Source organism: Pygocentrus nattereri, chromosome 23, assembly GCF_015220715.1.
Source record: "Pygocentrus nattereri isolate fPygNat1 chromosome 23, fPygNat1.pri, whole genome shotgun sequence".
NCBI classification, from domain to species: domain Eukaryota; kingdom Metazoa; phylum Chordata; class Actinopteri; order Characiformes; family Serrasalmidae; genus Pygocentrus; species Pygocentrus nattereri.
This window is the reverse complement of record NC_051233.1, coordinates 31297654-31320662: the sequence shown is the minus strand read 5'-3', so window position 1 is coordinate 31320662 and position 23009 is coordinate 31297654. Positions and strand designations below refer to the sequence as shown.

The following is a 23009-nucleotide window of genomic DNA, read 5'->3' as shown; positions in this document are numbered from 1 at the left end:
TTAGAGTCAGAGTCCAGTCTACAATAACACAATCTAGAGTTAGAGTCAGAGTCCAATCTACAACAACACAATCTACAGTTAGAGTCAGGGTCCAATCTACAACAACACAATCTACAGTTAGAGTCAGAGTCCAGTCTACAACAACACAATCTAGAGTTAGAGTCAGAGTCCAGTCTACAACAACACAATCTAGAGTTAGAGTCAGAGTCCAATCTACAACAACACAATCTACAGTTAGAGTCAGGGTCCAATCTACAACAACACAATCTACAGTTAGAGTCAGAGTCCAGTCTACAACAACACAATCTAGAGTTAGAGTCAGAGTCCAGTCTACAACAACACAATCTAGAGTTAGAGTCAGAGTCCAATCTACAACAACACAATCTACAGTTAGAGTCAGAGTCCAGTCTACAACAACACAATCTAGAGTTAGAGTCAGAGTCCAATCTACAACAACACAATCTAGAGTTAGAGTCAGAGTCCAGTCTACAACAACACAATGTAGAGTTAGAATCAGAGTCCAGTCTACAACAACACAATCTAGAGTTAGAGTCAGAGTCCAGTCTACAACAACACAATCTAGAGTTAGAGTCAGAGTCCAGTCTACAATAACACAATCTAGAGTTAGAGTCAGAGTCCAATCTACAACAACACAATCTAGAGTTAGAGTCAGAGTCCAGTCTATAATAACACAATCTACAGTTAGAGTCAGGGTCCAATCTACAATAACACAATCTACAGTAGAGTTAGAGTCCAATCTACAATAACACAATCTAGAGTTAGAGTCAGAGTCCAGTCTACAACAACACAATCTAGAGTTAGAGTCAGAGTCCAATCTACAACAACACAATCTAGAGTTAGAGTCAGAGTCCAGTCTACAACAACACAATGTAGAGTTAGAGTCAGAGTCCAGTCTACAACAACACAATCTAGAGTTAGAGTCAGAGTCCAGTCTACAACAACACAATCTACAGTTAGAGTCAGAGTCCAATCTACAACAACACAATCTACAGTTAGAGTCAGAGTCCAGTCTACAATAACACAATCTAGAGTTAGAGTCAGAGTCCAATCTACAACAACACAATCTACAGTTAGAGTCAGAGTCCAATCTACAACAACACAATCTACAGTTAGAGTCAGAGTCCAATCTACAACAACACAATCTACAGTTAGAGTCAGAGTCCAGTCTACAACAACACAATCTAGAGTTAGAGTCAGAGTCCAGTCTACAACAACACAATCTAGAGTTAGAGTCAGAGTCCAATCTACAACAACACAATCTAGAGTTAGAGTCAGGGTCCAATCTACAATAACACAATCTACAGTTAGAGTCAGAGTCCAGTCTACAACAACACAATCTAGAGTTAGAGTCAGAGTCCAGTCTACAACAACACAATCTACAGTTAGAGTCAGAGTCCAGTCTACAACAACACAATCTACAGTTAGAGTCAGAGTCCAGTCTACAATAACACAATCTAGAGTTAGAGTCAGAGTCCAATCTACAACAACACAATCTACAGTTAGAGTCAGGGTCCAATCTACAACAACACAATCTACAGTTAGAGTCAGAGTCCAGTCTACAACAACACAATCTAGAGTTAGAGTCAGAGTCCAGTCTACAACAACACAATCTAGAGTTAGAGTCAGAGTCCAATCTACAACAACACAATCTACAGTTAGAGTCAGGGTCCAATCTACAACAACACAATCTACAGTTAGAGTCAGAGTCCAGTCTACAACAACACAATCTAGAGTTAGAGTCAGAGTCCAGTCTACAACAACACAATCTAGAGTTAGAGTCAGAGTCCAATCTACAACAACACAATCTACAGTTAGAGTCAGGGTCCAATCTACAACAACACAATCTACAGTTAGAGTCAGAGTCCAGTCTACAACAACACAATCTAGAGTTAGAGTCAGGGTCCAATCTACAATAACACAATCTACAGTTAGAGTCAGGGTCCAATCTACAACAACACAATCTACAGTTAGAGTCAGAGTCCAGTCTACAACAACACAATCTAGAGTTAGAGTCAGAGTCCAATCTACAACAACACAATCTAGAGTTAGAGTCAGAGTCCAGTCTACAACAACACAATGTAGAGTTAGAATCAGAGTCCAGTCTACAACAACACAATCTAGAGTTAGAGTCAGAGTCCAGTCTACAACAACACAATCTAGAGTTAGAGTCAGAGTCCAGTCTACAACAACACAATCTAGAGTTAGAGTCAGGGTCCAATCTACAATAACACAATCTACAGTTAGAGTCAGGGTCCAATCTACAACAACACAATCTACAGTTAGAGTCAGAGTCCAGTCTACAACAACACAATCTAGAGTTAGAGTCAGAGTCCAATCTACAACAACACAATCTAGAGTTAGAGTCAGAGTCCAGTCTACAACAACACAATGTAGAGTTAGAATCAGAGTCCAGTCTACAACAACACAATCTAGAGTTAGAGTCAGAGTCCAGTCTACAACAACACAATCTAGAGTTAGAGTCAGAGTCCAGTCTACAATAACACAATCTAGAGTTAGAGTCAGAGTCCAATCTACAACAACACAATCTAGAGTTAGAGTCAGAGTCCAGTCTATAATAACACAATCTACAGTTAGAGTCAGGGTCCAATCTACAATAACACAATCTACAGTAGAGTTAGAGTCTAATCTACAATAACACAATCTAGAGTTAGAGTCAGAGTCCAGTCTACAACAACACAATCTAGAGTTAGAGTCAGAGTCCAATCTACAATAACACAATCTACAGTTAGAGTCAGAGTCCAGTCTACAACAACACAATGTAGAGTTAGAGTCAGAGTCCAGTCTACAACAACACAATCTAGAGTTAGAGTCAGAGTCCAATCTACAACAACACAATCTAGAGTTAGAGTCAGAGTCCAGTCTACAACAACACAATGTAGAGTTAGAGTCAGAGTCCAGTCTACAACAACACAATCTAGAGTTAGAGTCAGAGTCCAGTCTACAACAACACGATCTACAGTTAGAGTCAGAGTCCAATCTACAACAACACAATCTACAGTTAGAGTCAGAGTCCAATCTACAACAACACAATCTACAGTTAGAGTCAGAGTCCAATCTACAACAACACAATCTAGAGTTAGAGTCAGAGTCCAATCTGGCAATAAACAAATCAGGGATAGAATCAAAGTCCGAGTTTTGAGATCAGAAGGCAGATCTAGAGTTTGAGGCCAATCTAGAACCACATATGCTAAAGTGGAGCACCGTACTGAGCGTTCCAAACTTTCCTCACTAAGAATGAAAGAACAGTGAAAATCCTGGACTGCTGGGATCCTCTGGGAGTCTAGAGCCCTTTTACTCTGATGGGCCTCAAACAGTCATCGGCGATCATTGGTTAATCTCAGTGCTTCTGTCCAATCACAGGCTGGTTCATTTAAATAAATGTAATGAATATACGTGCTGTAAACCCTCTCTGATCAGAAGCCTCTCGTGGTGCTGGTTATCTGGTGTGGTCCGGTGGAGGGTGGGTTCCCCTTTTGAGTCTTGGTTCCTCTCAGTGTTTCTTCCTCTTGGGGAGTTTTTTTCTCGGCACTGTTGCCGTGGAGCTGCTTTGGGTAAAAAGCGCTATAGGAATAAATCTGGCTTTCACTCGGCCAGGCTTGGACTCCAGCTCCGGTTCAGGAGACTAAGATTAGACTAACACAGTCCGGGTGGTGAACTGGATTAGACTAAAGCCGACCAGCATGAATCAGATCAACTACACACACTGTAAAAGCACACGCTGCTAAAGGAGGAGGCGGCCAGACAGACACAGGTTTAGGACTTGTTGTGTGGGACGCGCCACTGATTACATCATTCAGTACAAAACTAGACTTTAATCCTGTCTGGAGACCCAGCGACACACACACACACACACACACACACACACACACACACACACACACACACACACACACACACACATTACATATAATCGAATCTATTAAAGTAATAATAATTCCATTTGAATTCTGTATATCGCTGTAAACAAAACGTCGTATCTCAATTTTTGTTGTTTTTCAGTTTTTGTCATGTTTCTAAAATGCGTGTTTCTCTTTCCACTGTGAGTAAATCCCAGGACGAATGGACAAAAGCAAAAGGCCCAAAATGACTTGGAAAGACGTCTGGTTCCATTGATTTACATTAAAAGTAGAGCATGTTTTTTCCTTCTCCTGTAAAGTCACCATTTTAGAGATACGAGGATTTAGAGATACGAGATACGACAGAACAGCGTCGCGTAAAAACTTTGCAGCTTCATTTTTGTTGCTTTTTTACTTTTTCTTTTTCGCGTAATTTAAAATCACCATCAGCTCTTAACAATGTGTTAAAATCATATTATGATAAATGGTGCATAAATTCCCAGGTAAAACTCTTTAACTTAACATTTTGTAAATGAGCTGTTTTGTTGAAATTATATTACTGTACTATATGCGTTATTGTATTGTATATGTATGTGTATGTATTATAGGCATGCAAGCACACACACACACACACACACACACACACACACGTATATATACACACACATACATATCACTGCAGTGAGAACAAAACCTTTTGTCTCCATTTTTCCATGTTGACATCATTTAAAATGGCCTGTTCTTTATATTGTGTGTAAATTTCATGATGAATGGACCAAAACAAACAAATGCTGGTTCCATTCACTTACATTAAAAATAAAGTTATCATTCTGGAGATACAAGGTTTTGGTATGACAGCAGTGACATATATATATATATATATATATATATATATATGTATGTTTGTGTGTGTGTGTGTGTGTGTGTGCAGTCCTTATATAATAACACTTTGACTCATCAAAACTTGTTTTTTTCTGTAGTCTAGAACTGTTTTCCTCTCATTTTAACAACTTTTATCCTAAAACATCTACAGAACAAAACGCATAAACACACACACTCCACCGTAAAGTCTAGTCGTCTCTCAGACAGCTCATTTTGGCCTGCCTGGTCTTCTGGTGTCATAACTCACTTCAGCCCGTGGGTCACTCCCAACTGCCTGGCACTCAGTACTTCCCATGTTTTGCAACACACCCAAATTTCACAGAAACACACACACACACACACACACACACACTTTCAACATACATCTTATGAAGGGTGGGCACCCCTGCCTTCCTTTTTTCACAACAAAACAGCAAACGTCTCACCCCTCCACCCACAGCGCAGACTGAGGTTAGCCTGCCTTGGCCTGTAACGTGTTCACATCACCAGCTTTTGTGATGCAGCACAGTTTAAACAGCTTTACTAACAAAACCACCACAAATGTCGCTTTTATCTAGAACATGACACAAAACGTAAACAAACGAGCTTGGAATACGCAGCGGCTGGTGACCACAGTTCTACAGTAGAACCAACGGTCCGTTTGACTCTCTATGTAATATGGTCCTGTATGTTTTTCTGTGCTTTTGCTTTTTTTTGATAACGATTATGACGTCCAGCAACATCATCAGATGACCTTACGGAGATACTAATACTACTAATAGCAGCAGCTTTAATAATAATAGCTTTTTTGTCCAGTGAATTTGAGGATTCATTAAAATTAGTTTATTAATAGGTCATAAAGACGTCATGAAAGCATTGTTAAAAGCATTAATACGACGCAGAAGGCAACGGCAACAAGACCTGAGCTTTAACAGTGGAGGTGAATGTGGGCTCACTATTTGGCAAGCAAGTGCTCACTGTTGCTGTTTTAATGTATTTGTTGTTGTTAGTAGTGTATACCAGTTGAACTTGTTCCTCAGGTATGCATTCTGTCATTGTTTATACGCCACAGATAAGCACCGGTAATGCAACATACAGTGCAAACCACACTAGCGTTAGCTTGTTTAGCTGAGTGTCTGAGTCGAGGAAGTTTCAGTCAAGGTTTCAAATGACCCTCCATTACCTCCCGCTGGCTAGTCAGCTTAATCTGAAGTAGCCCAGTTTAGTTTTGAGACAGCATACTCAATGGAACAGCCAGTCTTTTGGGGCATATGTAAAGGAATAGCCAGTCTTTTGGGGCATATGTAAAGGAATAGCCAGTCTTTTGGGGTTAACGTTAGCCTAACATGGATGTGCCTTTGGTTCCTCTGGTAGCACCTAAAGAGCTGCCTGACCAGGTCAGACGATGCCGTGGTCTCGAAAAAAGCTGTGGAGCAGCTGCTACTGAAGCATGAATGACTTTAATATTTCACAAATATGGTGTGACAATGAGGCCTAAAATTTAAACCTAATCTACAGTCTAGAGCTATGATTAAAACCATGCACACAACCCCCCCCTTTTAGGCCGCTTCCCCCTCAGTGTTGTGCTTGGGGGTGGTGCTGGAGCCTATCCCAGCGGTCATTGGGTGGAATGATTAAAACCTATTCTAGAAGTACTTTAAATCAGCCAATGTGCCATCTAGAAATGTGCAATACTAGAGATAGAGCCAAGACACAGTCTAGAATTATGCAATACTAGAGCTAGATCCAAGACATAATCTAGAAATGTGCAATACTAGAGTTAGAGCCAAGACACAATCTAGAAATGTGCAATACTAGAGTTAGAGCCAAGACACAATCTAGAAATATGCAATACTAGAGCTAGAGCCAAGACATAATCTAGAAATGCACAATGCTAGAGTTAAAGCCAAAGCCCAGTAGAGAAATGTGTAATTCTAAAGCTAAAGCCAGAGTGCAGTCTAGAAATGAGCAATACTAGGGGTCAAGGCTCATGCCAGAAAATGTGGATATTCTGGTCTTCTTGGCAAAAAAGGCCTGGAGGACCTTAATTTGTAGAAAATAATCGCAATTAAATCACAATCGCAATATAATTCTGAAAAATCGCAATTATGTATTTTCCCCAAATCGTTCAGCTCTGGGTGACGGGATGCATGTATGGGACCAATGACTTGAGAAACTTGCCAGAACTAAAATTGGGCTCTTATTCAAATTTCTCGTTCCACCTTAAAGGGTGCGGCAGTTAGCATTCAGGAGCCAGTACAGGTACTCCACTTAAGGTGGAGCCGAGAATTTGAACGAAAAGTTCCCAGACATGAAACCAAGCTTAGCCTTGAAGTTAATTAATTAAGATCGGAAACAACGTTTAGCACAAGATTGTTCATCTATTCATCCTTCAGTTTCGTTTTTACACATTTCACATTTACTTTGGTTGTTAAAATGGTTCTTATTAAAAAATGAAAGGTCATCCCAGAAAAATAAGGTTTACTCTGTATAAGTTCTAGATATTTGTACATATCGCTGTTGTCAGAACAAAATCTTGTATCTCTATTTTGGTTGTTTTTCAGTTTTTGACATAATGTGAAAATGCCCGTTGTTCTTTACATTGTGTGTAAATTTCATGACAAATGGACCAAAAGAAACTTACCAAAAACTATTAGGAAAAACATCTGGTTCCTTTGACGTACATTAAAAGTAGAGTAGGTTTTTTTTCCCTCTCCTGAAAAGTGAGCATTTTGGAGATAGAAGGTTCTGTTCTGACAGCAGCGATATATATGTTATGATAAATTAGATTAGCAGCATCTGGGGCAACCAGAACTGTCTCACTCTCGCTGTCTCAGTATCACAGTTTCGAAACACTGTCTCTGTTTAGTCAAAACAACTACGAGACCTATAGTCTTGCTTTCACAACGTTATGTCTCAATACAGTAGAGCAGATCACTACAGACACAAGTGCAAAGAAGCTCTTCCCCTTCACAAAACCACACAAGGCCGTGTGTCGCCTGGAGAGCAGTAGGATAAACTTTACCTTCACACGCAACAGCAACAATAACAAGCACAGCAGCTACAGCAGCGGAGAAATAACTAAACCCAACGACAGATTTCAGTTCGGTCCAGCCAACAGAGCAGAGTTCAGCTCAGAGACCCGAACATGTTGACACATTAACACCGTCAGACAGGTGTCCTTAAACGAGACGGCCCAGGCTGGGAGGACAAGACAGATTAAAAAGCGAGAAACAAGACGAGCAGAGAAGCGCAGATGATAAGACGCAAGTTTCTGAATCCACACGACTGAGTTCTGGAACAGCTTAGCAGCAAAACAGAACTCAGGACAAAAACACGCCAAAGAAAACAGGAACGATCTTCCAGACGCAGCCTTTACAGGTGGAGACACAAACACCACTACAGAAATTAGAACTAAAGTTGGACCCTAATCTAGAAATGCACCTAATCTACAAATTAGAGCTTAGATTAAAACCCGATCTAGAAACACACATAACTTGAGCTAGAGTCAAACGTCTGTCTACACACATTTAAGAGCTGGAGTCAGAACTCAGTCTACAAATACACACATTAGGCCTGAAGTTAAAACCTAATCTAGAAACACAGGAAATACAAACTAGAGCTTAAATTTAAAACCAAATCTAGAAATACTTAAAATAGAGCTAGAGCCAATGTGCCATCTAGAAATGTGCAATACTAGAGCTAGAGCCAAGACATAATCTAGAAATGTGCAATATACTAGAGCTAGAGTCAAGACACAATCTAGAAATGTGCAATATACTAGAGCTAGAGCCAAGACACAATCTAGAAATGTGTAATACTAGAGCTAGAGCCAAGACATAATCTAGAAATGTGCAATATACTAGAGCTAGAGTCAAGACACAATCTAGAAATGTGCAATATACTAGAGCTAGAGCCAAGACACAATCTAGAAATGTGCAATACTAGAGCTAGAGCCGACATAATCTAGAAATATGCAATACTAGAGCTAGAGCCAAGACATAATCTAGAAATGTGTAATACTAGAGCTAGAGCCAAGACATTATCTAGAAATATACAATACTAGAGCTAGAGCCAAGACATAATCTAGAAATGTGTAATACTAGAGCTAGAGCCAAGACATAATCTAGAAATATGCAATACTAGAGCTAGAGCCAAGACATAATCTAGACATATGCAATACTAGAGCTAGAGCCAAGACATAATCTAGAAATGTGTAATACTAGAGCTAGAGCCAAGACATTATCTAGAAATATGCAATACTAGAGCTAGAGCCAAGACATTATCTAGAAATATGCAATACTAGAGCTAGAGCCAAGACATTATCTAGAAATATGCAATACTAGAGCTAGAGCCAAGACATAATCTAGAAATGTGTAATACTAGAGCTAGAGCCAAGACATTATCTAGAAATATGCAATACTAGAGCTAGAGCCAAGACATTATCTAGAAATATGCAATACTAGAGCTAGAGCCAAGACATTATCTAGAAATATGCAATACTAGAGCTAGAGCCAAGACATTATCTAGAAATATGCAATACTAGAGCTAGAGCCAAGACATAATCTAGAAATATGCAATACTAGAGCTAGAGCCAAGACACAATCTACAAATGTGCAATACTAGAGCTAGAGCCAAAGCTCAATTTAGAAATGTCCAATATCAGAGCTAGAACCAAGTCAAGTATAGAAATGTGTAATGCTGAAGCTAGAGCCATAGTCCAGTCCTGAAATGTGCAATACTAGAGCTAAAGTGCAATCTAGAAATGTGCAATACTAGAACCAGAGCCAAAACACAATCTAGTAATGTGCAATGCTAGAACTACTAGAGCACTACTTTCTGAGTATGTGTGTGATCAGAGCAGGGGAACCCCCTGCAGTGGGGTCACATGTTTGCATTGTAAATATCCTGTTTGAAGGGTTTCCTCAATTGACAGCATAACAATGTACACTCTTAAAAACGATGGTTCTTCAAGGGTTCTTTAGTAAAGAAAACAGTTCTATATGAGAACCATCTTACTTATTACTGAATCCCTGAAGAACCATAATTTAACATGAATAAAGGGTTTTTTAGTAAAGGAAAGCGTTCGATACGGCACTAAAAAGGGTTCTTTAATTGTTACAAGCTCGATACTGTGAATATAGCAGAACCCTTTTTGGTGCCATATAGAACCCATTTTAAAAAACCATCCACAGCACATCCTCCATCAGTCTGAAGAACACTTTCACAATGGAAAGAACCTTTTAATTATGCAAAGGGTTCTTTGAGGGTTCACGTTTCCATATAAAACTATTTTCTTAACTAAAGAACTCTTGAAGAACCGTTTTTTAAGAGTTTAGTTTTTGGGCTGCACTGTTTGTGTTTTGTAATCGACTCTTCAGCTGAATCAGAGATATTATAAAGGAGAAATCGGGAAATGTGCAACACAAGAGCTAGAACCAATGTCCAGTATAGAAATGTGTAATGCTAAAGTGGCGAGAGGAAGAAACACTGAGAGAAAGCAAGACTCGAAAAGGGGAACCCACACTGTAAAAAAAGGTCCTAATTTTACAGGAAATAACCCTTAAATTTAATATTAAGGGTTTTTTTTAATTATATACAAAAATCTGTAAAATTACGGGAAACATGTAAATGAACAGTCCAACTGTTAATTAAAAGATTCTGCCAATAATGACAAATTACATTTATTTCTCACTTTTTTCAGAGAAATTACTGTAGAATTTATATGGTAATTTCTGTTTTTTAAATTTACATGCAAATTTCTGGAAAAAGACAATAATTATCTGTAATTAAATAAGTAGCACATAATATAAAGGTTTCTGTGAATAAAACCCTTTAGTTATGTAGCAGTTTAAGCACAGCAAATGTATTTAAATATAAACTAAATGCACATTTCTTTTTCTTGTCATGTTTTCCTGCAGTTGCTATGCTCCCACGCTGTAACAATAGCTATTGGGTGTCTCCTCACTGTGTTTCTTTGAGCACGATTGGCTAATCTGACTGTCAGCCAGGAAACTGGCCAATCCCAGCTGAGCGCCCTTCACCCGGTCAAATTTGAAAATCCGTCAGAGCGGCTGAGTTGCTGCTGCTTCTGCCACTCCGGCCACATATTTTACATCTGCCTGTCGGGTTTACTTTGGGCGAATTTGAGTTGTTGGGTGTCAGAGAACCAAATGTCCATCGTTTATGCAGCCCAGTCTCAAAGTGGTGTTTACTGGACAGCAGCAGCAGCTGCGGCCTCTGTGTGGCTATTGCGCCTGTGTGCCGTGAGCAAGGCAGCCGGCGGTCTCTGTCCAATGAAAAATAAGGTGAAAATCATCTTAATATCTAAACCAACAGCTGTGGTCAGTGCTCATCTGTCTGCCTAACCGCTAACTACGTGAGGCATGACCGAGTGATGTCTATCGCCCTCGGTGAGCTTAGCTTGTGGTCTGTTCGCGGTTTCTGGTATAAACCTGTGTCTCTCTGGTTTTTGTTTACTTCTCGTCTGTTCAGTGTGTTTTTGTTGAGCGCAGTGTGAAAGCGATATACTGCTAATGTGTGTCCTGAACCCAAAAACCTCGGGTCACTCAGCTCGCGGCTAACTGAAGGTAGCTAGCGAGGTGTCTGGTCTAATGCTGGATTCCTCAGAAGCAGATTCTCATCACGACGAACCAGCACAGCTCGGCGGATCGGTAAACTAACAAAGATCCATCCCAAAACCCACCGCAGCTCGGTCACAAGCGCGAAAACGAAGCTTTCATGAAAGCAATGAAAAGTAAAATGGACTAAAACAAGCGCCAGTCTAGGCCACAGCACTGAGGTTTGTTTACACTCGTTTAATTTCAGTAAACTGAAATATTTAGTCTGCAAAAAGATTGACATCAGGAGGGACTGCATCCTAAAAAAGCCTGATCACGTATATGAACGAAGATCAGAGTCTTTTTTTAAAGCAATATTTGATACATTTATTATAATACAATTTACATGTAATTTACAATATGTGTAAGATATTAAGCATAAGTGGATATTCAGGATATCTCAAGATACCAGTGAAAATTACACCATGTGTTATTTACAAATGAGTGGTACAGTTGCTGCATGCCGTGGAATGCGAGAGAATAATCGTTCACCGAAAGATGCACTTTCACTAAATCTGTGCAATTACAGTGAAAGCAGTAGTTTCATGAAGGTGGTGCTGCACAAGCTTTAGAACTGACAAAGTGATTTTATGATTCCAGTCTAATGATTCAGCTTTATTAATTGCCGTGATTAGATATGACCAGGAGGAGTCTTTGATTTACTGATTAGACTCTGATCTCTGCAGGTAGAATACATGGCACTGACGTTGAAATAGCATCTTAAAGTTCACCCTTGAAAGAAACCCGATGCCTAGAGCTGTCACGATTTGCCCCTCCCAGTCCTGTCCATGTGCTTGTGTTTACCTCCCAGTCCTGTCCATGTGCTTGTGTTTACCTCCCAGTCCTGTCCATGCGCTTTTGTTTTATTTCTTCCTGGTCCTGCCCCCTTGTTTTCAGACCCTGGCCCTGATTGTAACCACCTGTGTTTTCCACCTGTGTCTTGTTATCCCTCGTTATCCCTGTTGTATTTAAGCCCTGTGTTTTCCCCTGTGAGTTTGCTGGTTTTTGGATTGTATTGTTGGGATTGGATTGGATTGTTTATTCCGGCCTCCGTTGTGTTTTCAGTCTGTTTTCTTACGTTATGTCTTTTCCCCGATATCACCGTATTGGCTCCTTGACCCTGGACTGTCTTGACCCTGAGTTTGCCCATAATAAATCTCGTTTATCTTCGCATATTTGTCGACCTCATCATCACTCTCCAGCGTTACAGGAGCCATAAATATGTAGCTTACTAAAGGTTTTCAGCGGGACTCAAAGTTAACAGGCCAGGATGCGATGAAAGTGCGCTTTAAAAATGATTGTTTGATGGACTGGCCGCAAGTCATGGGGTGGAGGTTAGGGAACCGGCCCTGTGGCCAGAAGGTCACCAGTTCGATCCCCAGAGCTGATAGTACATGACTGAGGTGTCCTTGAGCAAGACACCTAACCCCCAACTGCTCCCTAGTGCTGCCCACTATTCCGGGCAAGTGCGCTCACTGCCCCCTAGTGTGTGTGTTCACTAGTGTGTATGTGGTGTGTCACTTCATGGATGGGTTAAACGCAGAGGTGAATTTCCCCGTTGTGGGACTAATAAGGGTCATTCAATATTACTCCAGCAATATGATTTCTGCCTGCAGTCGATTCAGAATCTGAACCTATCTAACGATGGATCACTGTAGGATGATTTTTGGCAATTAACTCAGTAAATTAGCTTTAATATTCCTAATATTATTGGTACAGAATCATCAGCAGCTAACATGTGATGTTGATTGAATTTGAGCTGATGATGGTGAAGAGCTAAGCTACAGTTATGTTTTCCACAAGCCTTGAAGATGCAGACGTCTGCTCGTCCACTTCTCTGACCTGTCCGTGATTATATGTTCATATTATATGGACACGTGAGAGCACAATGGGGATTTACACAGTTTGAAGGTACATTGATGGTAATGAGGACAATGCTGAGCTTTGGGACGTTGCCATTGTGATAGAGGTCAACACTTTTAGCCTCGTTTTCAGCTTTCTGTCAACTTCAGTTTGTCCAGAAGATCTTGATGAATTTGGACGGACACAAGCTAAGTTTCTTTGGATGGTCCGGCGTTACGGCTCAGGTTAAATGTTCACCAGACAAACTGCATTGAGTCTTTAGGCTCATGCTGACATTTGAAATGGCATTTTAAAGGAGTTGGTTTTGCACTGTGAGTTCTTTACGACGCTCATGGCAGGATGTTAGTGTTAAGATATTAAGGTAGGAAAGCACCACCATGTCTTTATTTTCTAATGTTCCTGTGTCTTGTAGGGCTGAGAGCACTTTGATTTGAGCTAATGGTGGAAAATAGCTAAGCTACAGTTGTGTTTTCCAGTAAAGCTCGAACTTTTCTTGACACTATTGTATATAAACTGAATCTGTTGAATCAGTCAGTGTTTGGTAAAGTTTGCATTCCTTGTGTTACATCATTAGAATGACTGCTTAATTTGAATAATTGACAGGTTGTTCGAGTTGGGACTTCTGGTCCGTTATGTACAGGGGTACATTTTTAAGTGGCTAAAATAGATGTGAAGCTTTGTCGCTGCTTGAATTATTGTTGATGTCCATCAATGTACCTGAAGCAGATTTTCTCACTTGTGTCTATAAATAAGTAGAACAAAGGAATTTCACTGCATGACATATTCTGTCTCTGTCCAGTCAGTCTATGCAAAATGGTAAAAGTGGCCATAAAACTGTAAAATATGTGTTTCCCTGCAGAACTTTTAGTGCGTTTACTTTGTCGAAAGTGTTTGATCGCAGTAATGTAAAAAAAACAAAAACATCTGTTAAAGAACTTTTTGTGCTATCACTTTAATGAAGGTGTTTGATCACAATAATTAGGAAAAATATGAAAAATAACGTTTTTTTATCTGCATGAATTTTTGTGTTATCACTTTAATGAAGGTGTTTGATCATGATAATTCAGGAAAAATCTGTAGAATAACAGTTTTGGCCCACAGAAAGTTTTGCGCTATCGTTTTACTGAAGGTTTTTGATCCTAATATTTTAGTAAAAATCTGTAAAATAAGTTTTTTTTCTGCAAAACCTTCCGAAAACTTCCTTAAAATGATTGTTTTTTCTACTTTTGAATTAGGATATTTTACTTTAATTTTATGGGTTTTGTTTGTCATTTGACAGTTTTTTAACTATATTTTTTATTTATTTATTTATTTTTTTACAGTGCATCCTCCTCTGTTTGACACCAGTTAGCAAACGGCATTAGTATAAAATGTTAGAATACATAACGGGGAAAAACAGGTGGAGTGCTGGTTAATTGCCAAACATGTTTTGCATGTTATTTCAGCCAAACGCTACAAAGTATTTATGAGTTATTGTCAGATTTCATCAATATGTGTTTGAAAGGGTAATTTGACCTTCGGTTTGGAGTATTTTGGTCTCTCCTTGTTCAGAGAAAGGAACCTGGTCTTGTATGAGGGGAAATAACTGCCTGGCGGCGTTGCCTAGATGGCTGCCCAGTGAACAGCCTTCATTCAGTCCCTGCACAGGGAAGCATTTTGTCGCTGTCCATTAAAAAAAACAAAACAAAACAAGTAATAATAATAATGGTATCTTTGCAGGAGAGGACCAACATTTTCTCAGCTTTTAATGTAAAATGCAATTTTGGACCTTTTTACATACTAAGTCTTATTGTTTAGTAACTACAGGGACTTCAATGCAAACTGGCTGAGCTATTCTTAGGTTATAGACGTGTGTAATAACACTTTGGGTCCACCGATGGGTCCTGGGTGTTTAAAGGGTAATTGGTCAAGTTTTCACACCATGTAAAGTGCAGCTTTAGTGTCCGAATGATGTGGAAATAAACTGAGACACTTGTTTTTATAAGGAAAGTGAAAATTTCCAAAGTCTAATTACATCACTCTGGTGACGTGTGTGAACCCCTAGTGATGTGATTATTGAGGAAGTTCCCATCGTGATTGTGATCAAATATATCGTCGTGGTCCCCCCGTCGTACATCAGGGGCAAAAACGTGGCCATTTAAAATTGTACAACGATACAACAACAGCCAGTTGGTGAGGTATGACAGCGTCTCAGCCCAGCATCTCCAGTTCACTCTCTGAAGGAGCACTCGGCTGGTCGACTAGACTACAGCAGCATGCCCACGTCTTAGACCGCTCGCTGTAACAACCCTGCTGGAAAACCCAAAGAAACCACTGTGCTACTTTTGGTTCCTGGCGGTTTGGGCTTTTTTAATTGGTTGTTATCACATCATGAAGGATCCTTATGATTTAACATGTGACCAACGGCTGATTCTTAATGAATTTGATGGCTTCCCAATGGGACCTAAAGGAGGTGTTCTCCAGAAAACTGGTAGAAACCATTGAGCCAATTCCCACTGGAAAGCAAAATGATTGGATTTGAATTGTTTCTAATGATCTTTTTTCAGTGAACTAATAAATTAGGTCTCACTTCATTTGGATAGTCCCCTATAGATTATCCATAGATGTTCAAATTGGTAGTGATATCTGTTTAAACTCAATTGCATCTAAACAGTGGAGGGGTTAGGATTTGGACCAATGTGAGGGTTGGGTTTAGGTTTTGGGCTAAGGTTAGGATTAGGATTTGGACCAGGGTGAGGGTTGGGTTTAGGTTTTGGGTTGAGCTTAAGGTTAGGGTTAGGATTTGGACCAAGGTGAGGGTTGGGTTTAGGTTTTGGGGTAAGGTTAGGATTAGGATTTGGACCAGGGTGAGGGTTGGGTTTAGGTTTTGGGTTGCTTTTAAGGTTAGGGTTAGGATTTGGACCAGGGTGAGGGTTGGGTTTTGGTTTTGGGTTGAGCTTAAGGTTAGGGTTAGGATTTGGACCAAGGTGAGGGTTGGGTTTAGGTTTTGGGGTAAGGTTAGGATTAGGATTTATACCCAGGGTGAGGGTTGGGTTTATGTTTTGGGGTAAGGTTAGGATTAGGATTTGGACCAAGGTGAGGGTTGGGTTTAGGTTTTGGGTTGATTTTAAGGATAGGGTTAGGATTTGGACCAAGGTGAGGGTTGGGTTTAGGCTTTGGGGTTAAGGTTAGGATTAGGGTTATAGCAGGTTTAGAGTTAAAGACAATGATTATATATATATAGTTATAAGATGCAACTTGAAAGCAAATGAAGTATCTACAAAGCATCTAAAGTGGACTTTCCAAATAACATTAGAACCCCTTATAGTGAACAGTGTCGTGCCCTTGACTCAAACAGTGACGATGCACTAACCTCAGGCCGGTTCTGCTGTCACTTATTGTTATGATCGCTATGCTGGTGGTTGAGAAACACCTACAACACATACCTCAAAGCACAAACACTGTTTCATTCCAAAACTCGCATGATGAATACATGGCTTCAGCCCAAAACATCACAAGACCAGGAAGACATTCGCTTCAGCTACATATTTCACGCCAATTCAACACCAACAAACACCATTTCAGGCCACACAGATCATATGAAGGCTTATTCATGTGTGTCTGTTGCTGAGACTGCAGTGCGGATACTGCAAGACTTGTTTGAAGTTTCTATGTTGAGTGAAATGATCTCAGTGTTTTTGCTTTAGACAACCCAATTAATCAGCTGGCAAAAGGGGAAACTTTCCAGATGAGATATAAACAAAGTCATTCAGATTGGTTTGATGCAAAAGGGTTCATTTACAGATGTCTTTACAGTGGTGGTCATAGGAACCAGACGTCACAATGTCTACAATGCAAATATGGCCAGTTTATTTACACGTGCTTTTTGAGCTTTTTATATTTTTATGTACCATTAATGATGGTAAAATAGTGGTCGATCTGAAAAAATCCGTTTAAGAAGTTTTCCTTGGGGACTATTTTGCCTCAGCGCACACTGCATGTTATGTATCCCTCCACCACGAACCTCCAACCTGATGTTTATGCTGTGCTCCTTCCTCAAAGCTGCAGTACCGTACTGGAAAACGACAGAGCTGCTTATCTGGGCAGTAGCCGGTCACTTATTATTAAAAAACAATATTAGAAGAAATGCATGAATACACTGTGTCATCATTTCCAAATCTCTCCTCGAACGAGCCCATCCAGTGCCCAGTTAAAGGACAAGTTCCACCGAAAATGATGCATAATGAGATGTATACAAAGTCATTCAGAGTGGAGATGTTAGGAACCAGGCGTCACCATGGCTACAACAGAAAGATACACATTTTATTTACTATCCAGAACCACCAGCAAACCTACACAAGTCTTCTGAGTGTTTATATTAAATGCTGATGATGGAAAATAGTGGCACATTTTTAAATAACGAGTTTTCTTCAGGGACTATTTTGCCTTTAGCGCGCCCTGCATGTTACGTATCCCTCCACCATGAATGGATTTCAAGGCCCAAACCTTCTCTAAACTGTCATAAAACAGCGTCTCGGTCATCAGGCAGGGAATTCAGAACCAGCTCATGTAGGAACTTTCTCTGAGGAGCTTTTAGAGGGGGACGTCTGGTTCCTATCAGCTCTGCTGTGAACAGTTCTGCAGAAATTTTGAAAAATTGGTGGAGTTCCCCTGCATGTGAGATAACAGTGTGTCTACAGTGTCAGAAACCACATTAGAAAGTCGATTAGAGATACTGAGCGATCTGAGGCGAGTCTGTGGTGGTTCAGGTTGTTAGTGCCAAGCTAACTGCTGAGATATGAGCTTCCCATGCTTGTTAGCCACATTAGCCAAGCAGCTCCAGTACATAGGCTGAAGAAGTCGGCTGATCGACTACAGTAGCGGGCAAAAGTCTCAGGCCACTGCCACAAACCTGCTGGAAAATGCGTAGAAAATATTATATATTTTAATTTATATATATGTATAATTTTTATATATTCGTTTCTGTTGATTTCTGATGTTATTGGGCTTTTTATGGGTTGATATCACGGTGTAAATGGTCCTAGTGGTTTCACAGGTCACCTAAATGCATTTGATGGTTTCCTAATAGAATCTAAAGGTGCTATGTGGGAAACTAGGCCGATTCCCAAAGCAAAGGGGAACTCCACCCATTTTCCTTTTCAAAAAAAAAAAAATTCTGCACAAGGATGCAAACAGAGTCGTTCCGAGTGGTTTGGTGCGAAACGCTCCTTCCTAGACAAACGTGCTGAGCTAGAACAGAAGAGTCCACAGTGGTGGCGATGGGAACCAGACGTCCCCCTCTAAAAGCTCCTCAGAGAAAGTTCCTACATGAGCTGGTTCTGAATTCCCTGCCTGATGACCGAGACGCTGTTTTATGACAGTTTAGAGAAGATTTGGGCCTTAAAATCCATTCATGGTGGAGGGATACGTAACATGCAGGGCGCGCTGAGGCAAAATAGTCCCTGAAGAAAACTTGTTATTTAAAAATGTGCCACTATTTTCCATCATCAGCATTTAATATAAACACTCAGAAGACTTGTGTAGGTTCACTGGTGGTTCTGGATAGTAAATAAAATGTGTATCTTTCTGTTGTAGCCATGGTGACGCCTGGTTCCTAACATCTCCACTCTGAATGACTTTGTATACATCTCATTATGCATCATTTTCGGTGGAACTTGTCCTTTAACTGGGCACTGGATGGGCTCGTTCGAGGAGAGATTTGGAAATGATGACACAGTGTATTCATGCATTTCTTCTAATATTGTTTTTTAATAATAAGTGACCGGCTACTGCCCAGATAAGCAGCTCTGTCGTTTTCCAGTACGGTACTGCAGCTTTAAGGAAGGAACACAGCATAAACATCAGGTTGGATGAAAGCAGCAGTTCCAGGCGGCCGAGCGCCGGAGGGAAAACCCTGTATCAGTGACCGTAAAGCCTGGTCAGGTTGATTTAGACCGGCAGCACATTTACATTCAGAGCAGCTATCAAGGCACCCGGTGTGCGTTCAGACCCGACGGCAGGATGGAGATGATTTTAGAGGACAGTGAGCCTGACGGCTTATACAGCTCTTCACTGCAGCACCTGCTAGTCTCATACTCTCTCTCTCTCTCTCTCTCTCTTCCTTCTCTCTCGCTCTCTCTTCCTTCTCTCTCTCTCTCTCTCTCTCTCTCTCTCTCGCTCTCTCAACCCAGCAAACTCAACGCACTGTTTCCCTTCAGTGTGACGGTGAAGCACAAACACATCATCACTGTTATTTTATTATCACAGCCTTTAGCCGCCTGTTCATCATCACTGTCCGGTCGTTTCTACTCACATATCTCTTCAGCTTCTTCTCCGGCGGGGATTTGACCAGCCATCCGGTACAGACCACGTCCCCTGCACTCATCTCTGCGTCTGAGCGAGTGCAGACCGAACACTGAGAGAATCCTGTGGGTGAAACCTCCAGTGTAGAGGAGGAACTAAGCAGAGAGAGAGAGAGAGAAGGGGAGGGGAGGGGAGGGGAGGAGATAGGAGGCAGAGACAGATAAGAGTTCTAGAGAAGAAGAGGAGGGAGGAATGGGAGAGTGTTTACACTTGTAATTGAATCTAAGAGAGAGAGAGAACGAATAGAGAGAGAGAGAGAAGGAAGAGAGAAAGAGAGAAGGAATAGAGAGAGAAAGAAGGAAGAGAGAGAGAGAACGAATAGAGAGAGAGAGAGAAGGAAGAGAGAGAGAGAAAGAAGAGAGAGAGAGAAGGAAGAGAGAGAGAGAGAGACAGAGAGAGAAGGAAGAGAGAAAGAGAGAAGGAAGAGAGAGAAGGAAGAGAGAGAGAGAGAGAGAGAGAGAGAGAGGGAAGAGAGAGAGAGAAGGAAGAGAGAGAGACAGAGAGAGAGAGAGAAGGAAGAGAGAGAGAGACAGAGAGAGAGAGGAAGAGAGAGAGAGAGAGAGCAAAAGAGAGAGAGAGAGCGAGCAAAAGAGAGAGAGAGAGAGAGGAAGAGAGAGAGAGAGCAAAAGAGAGAGAGAGAGAGCAAAGAGAGAGAGAGAGAGAGAGAGAGCAAAAGAGAGAGAGAGAGAGAGAGAGAGAGAGAGAGAGAGAGAGAGAGAGAGAGAGAGAGAGAGAGAGAGAGAGAGAGAGAGAGAGGGGAAGAGGCATGTATTTGCATGCAGAGCCTGTGTGAGTGGGTGGCTCCTTTCAGTGCCGTGACAAAGCAGCACATGACCCCGGACGGACGGACGGACGGACAGCAGCTCTGGAAAATGCTGTGAAGGGACTTTCAGTGGTTTAATGGTTTAATGGTTTAATGGTTTAGCCATCTGTTACTCACAGACCTAAATTTATATCAGGGCTTTTTTGACTGTTGGGACAACAATGACATCATTATTTCTGTATAAACAAAAGTGAATATGTGTAAAATTTAAACATTAATAATAACAATAACCGAGCATTGCAATAATGACCATCATCATTGTTATTATTAGTATTATTGTTATTCTTTAGTCACCATTATTATCATTATTATTGTTATTATTACTATTATCATTATTATTATTATTATTATTATTATTATTATTAGTGATCGTTATCTTATTCTTCTTCTTATTTTTCTGTCTGATCCCCCCCACTAATTCATCCTACAGTTTTAGGAATATCCATTCAGAATTTTCTGAATCCATTACCAACACCCTAATAGCCATGTTTGGGACCATAGCAACCACCTGGGATACCTTAACAATGTCGACACCGTTCCGACTCTGGAATGATCTGAATCTATTAGCAACACCCTATTAACCATATGGAGATCCCTAGCAACCACATGGAACACCCTAGCAACCACCTGGGATATACTAGCAACCACCTGGTGAACCCTAGCAACCGCCTGGGACACCATAGCAACCTCAACCACCTAGCAACACTCTAGAAACCACCTACTAACTCCCTAGCAACCACCTGGGCAACCATACTATAGCAACTGTTTTGCATCACCCTAGCAACCGCTTAACTGTGCAGTTGTTTCTACCTCCTCACTAATCCTCTGTTTGACGGTTTCTCGAGCTGATCTGTTCTCGTTCATGTTCAATCTGTCAGGTGTTTGTGATTCTTCATGCATGAGCCTGACGGTCAACAGCGCACTGGCTGGTAAACGCTGCACTGTTGAGTTTATTAGTGCAGATAAAAACATCTTTTGAAATACTAAAAACACGTGACGTACTTTCCCGCGTAACTCACTGACGGCTTGCAGTGGCTCTGTGTTGAGCTGCTAGCGAGCAACGAGGGATTAAGGAGAGAAAGCCCCGCCCACTCCTGGTTTACACCTCTCTGCCGAAAACACTGAAAATACCACTTTGGCTTCGCTTGCGTTTTGACCTATAAAGACAAAAAGGAGCTTATTTACGCTTTTGTAAATCATGCACAGAGTCTGTCACTGTTACTGAATAAAAAATACTCACGTCACACTTTACATTATAAAAATATGTTAATATTAAATCAATAAAAAGCCCAACTGGTGTGTCTGAACCCAAAAAGCATGAGCTGAGCTAAACAGGGAGGATTTAGGCTTTGGGAAAGATGGAGGTTTGTCTCCCTCTGGTGGCCTGTACAGCTTACTACAGCAAATTATTATTATTATTATTATTATTATTATTATTATTATCATTATTATTATTATTGTTATCATTATTTAGCCACCTGGGATACGATAGCAACCACAGCCACCTAGCAACACTCGAGAAACTATCTAGGAACACCCTAGGTGCTTAACTGCGTATTCACTCTGCATTTTCTTCTGGAAACGCACTATTATTATTATTATTATTATTATTATTATTATTTTCAAATAACGTTAATTTCAAACATGATTTGAGAAAGAAAAGTGGACGTTACGTTTGAAAAATATGGACATTTTGTGTCCTAGTGGTTCCAGCTATTTACAACAGCAAAGTCCACAGTGATTTGGAAAAAGATTAAGAGATCCTTATTAGTCCCACAACGGGAAAATTCCACCTCCGCATTTAACCCATCCGTGAAGTGAAACACCACATACACACACACAAACACACTAGGGGGCGGTGAGCACACTTCCCTGACCTCCAGCCCACGACTGCCCATGGGGACATGACTGCATGTCTTTGGACTGTGGGGGGAAACCGGAGAACCCAGCGGAAACCCAGGCAGACACGGGGAGAACATGCAAGCTCAAAGAGGATCCCGGTCGCCCGGCCAGGGACTCGAACCCTGGCCCTCTTCGCTGTGAGGCGACGTGAACAGCCATGTTTAGTCGGTGCTTTTGACACTTTTTAGTGGAAGTTTCAGTAAAAGTGTTTTCTGCGTTTTTACTTTTCGGAGCTTTTCCACGGATATTTTCACTTCTTCTCAAGCAAAGGAATTTTCCCAGTTCCACTGTATCGTTTTCATTCAGTTCCCATTTTTCAGTTTCGTCTCAATGAGATCTGCAAATATCACAGGAATTCCTGGAGGATTCCGGAAAGAATCTTACAGTGAATTTGGGGAATTTTACATCCAAAACAAGCTTTTTATAGATTACGGCAAAATAGTAGCCACTACAGGTGAATCATCAGAGGAGGGAATATTAGAGACTATATTATTATTATTATTATTATTGATTATGAGCTTTTACTTACACTCTTAAACACGTGCTTCAAGGGTTCTTTACTCAAGAAAATGGTTCCATACAAAGCCATGAACACTCAGAGAACCCCTTGCGTGATTAAATGGTTCTATGCATGGTGAAATGATTCTTCACTTCGTTGGAGAATGTGTTCCATATGGTTCTGTATAGAACCTTTTTAAAAAGGTTCTACATAGGACCCAA

General features: G+C 40.7%; 1 protein-coding gene across 1 annotated transcript in view; it reads right to left on the bottom strand.

Annotated features, from left to right (window-relative positions):
* Positions 1 to 19877, bottom strand: part of gab3 (GRB2 associated binding protein 3) — a 64242-nt gene extending 44365 nt beyond the window's left edge. The window contains exon 1 of the mRNA XM_017725367.2: positions 19515 to 19877. Coding sequence (XP_017580856.1) covers positions 19515 to 19586 — 72 coding nt within the window. The 5' untranslated portion in view covers positions 19587 to 19877. The remainder of the gene's footprint in view (positions 1 to 19514) is intronic.
* Positions 19878 to 23009: the final 3132 nt, after the last annotated feature.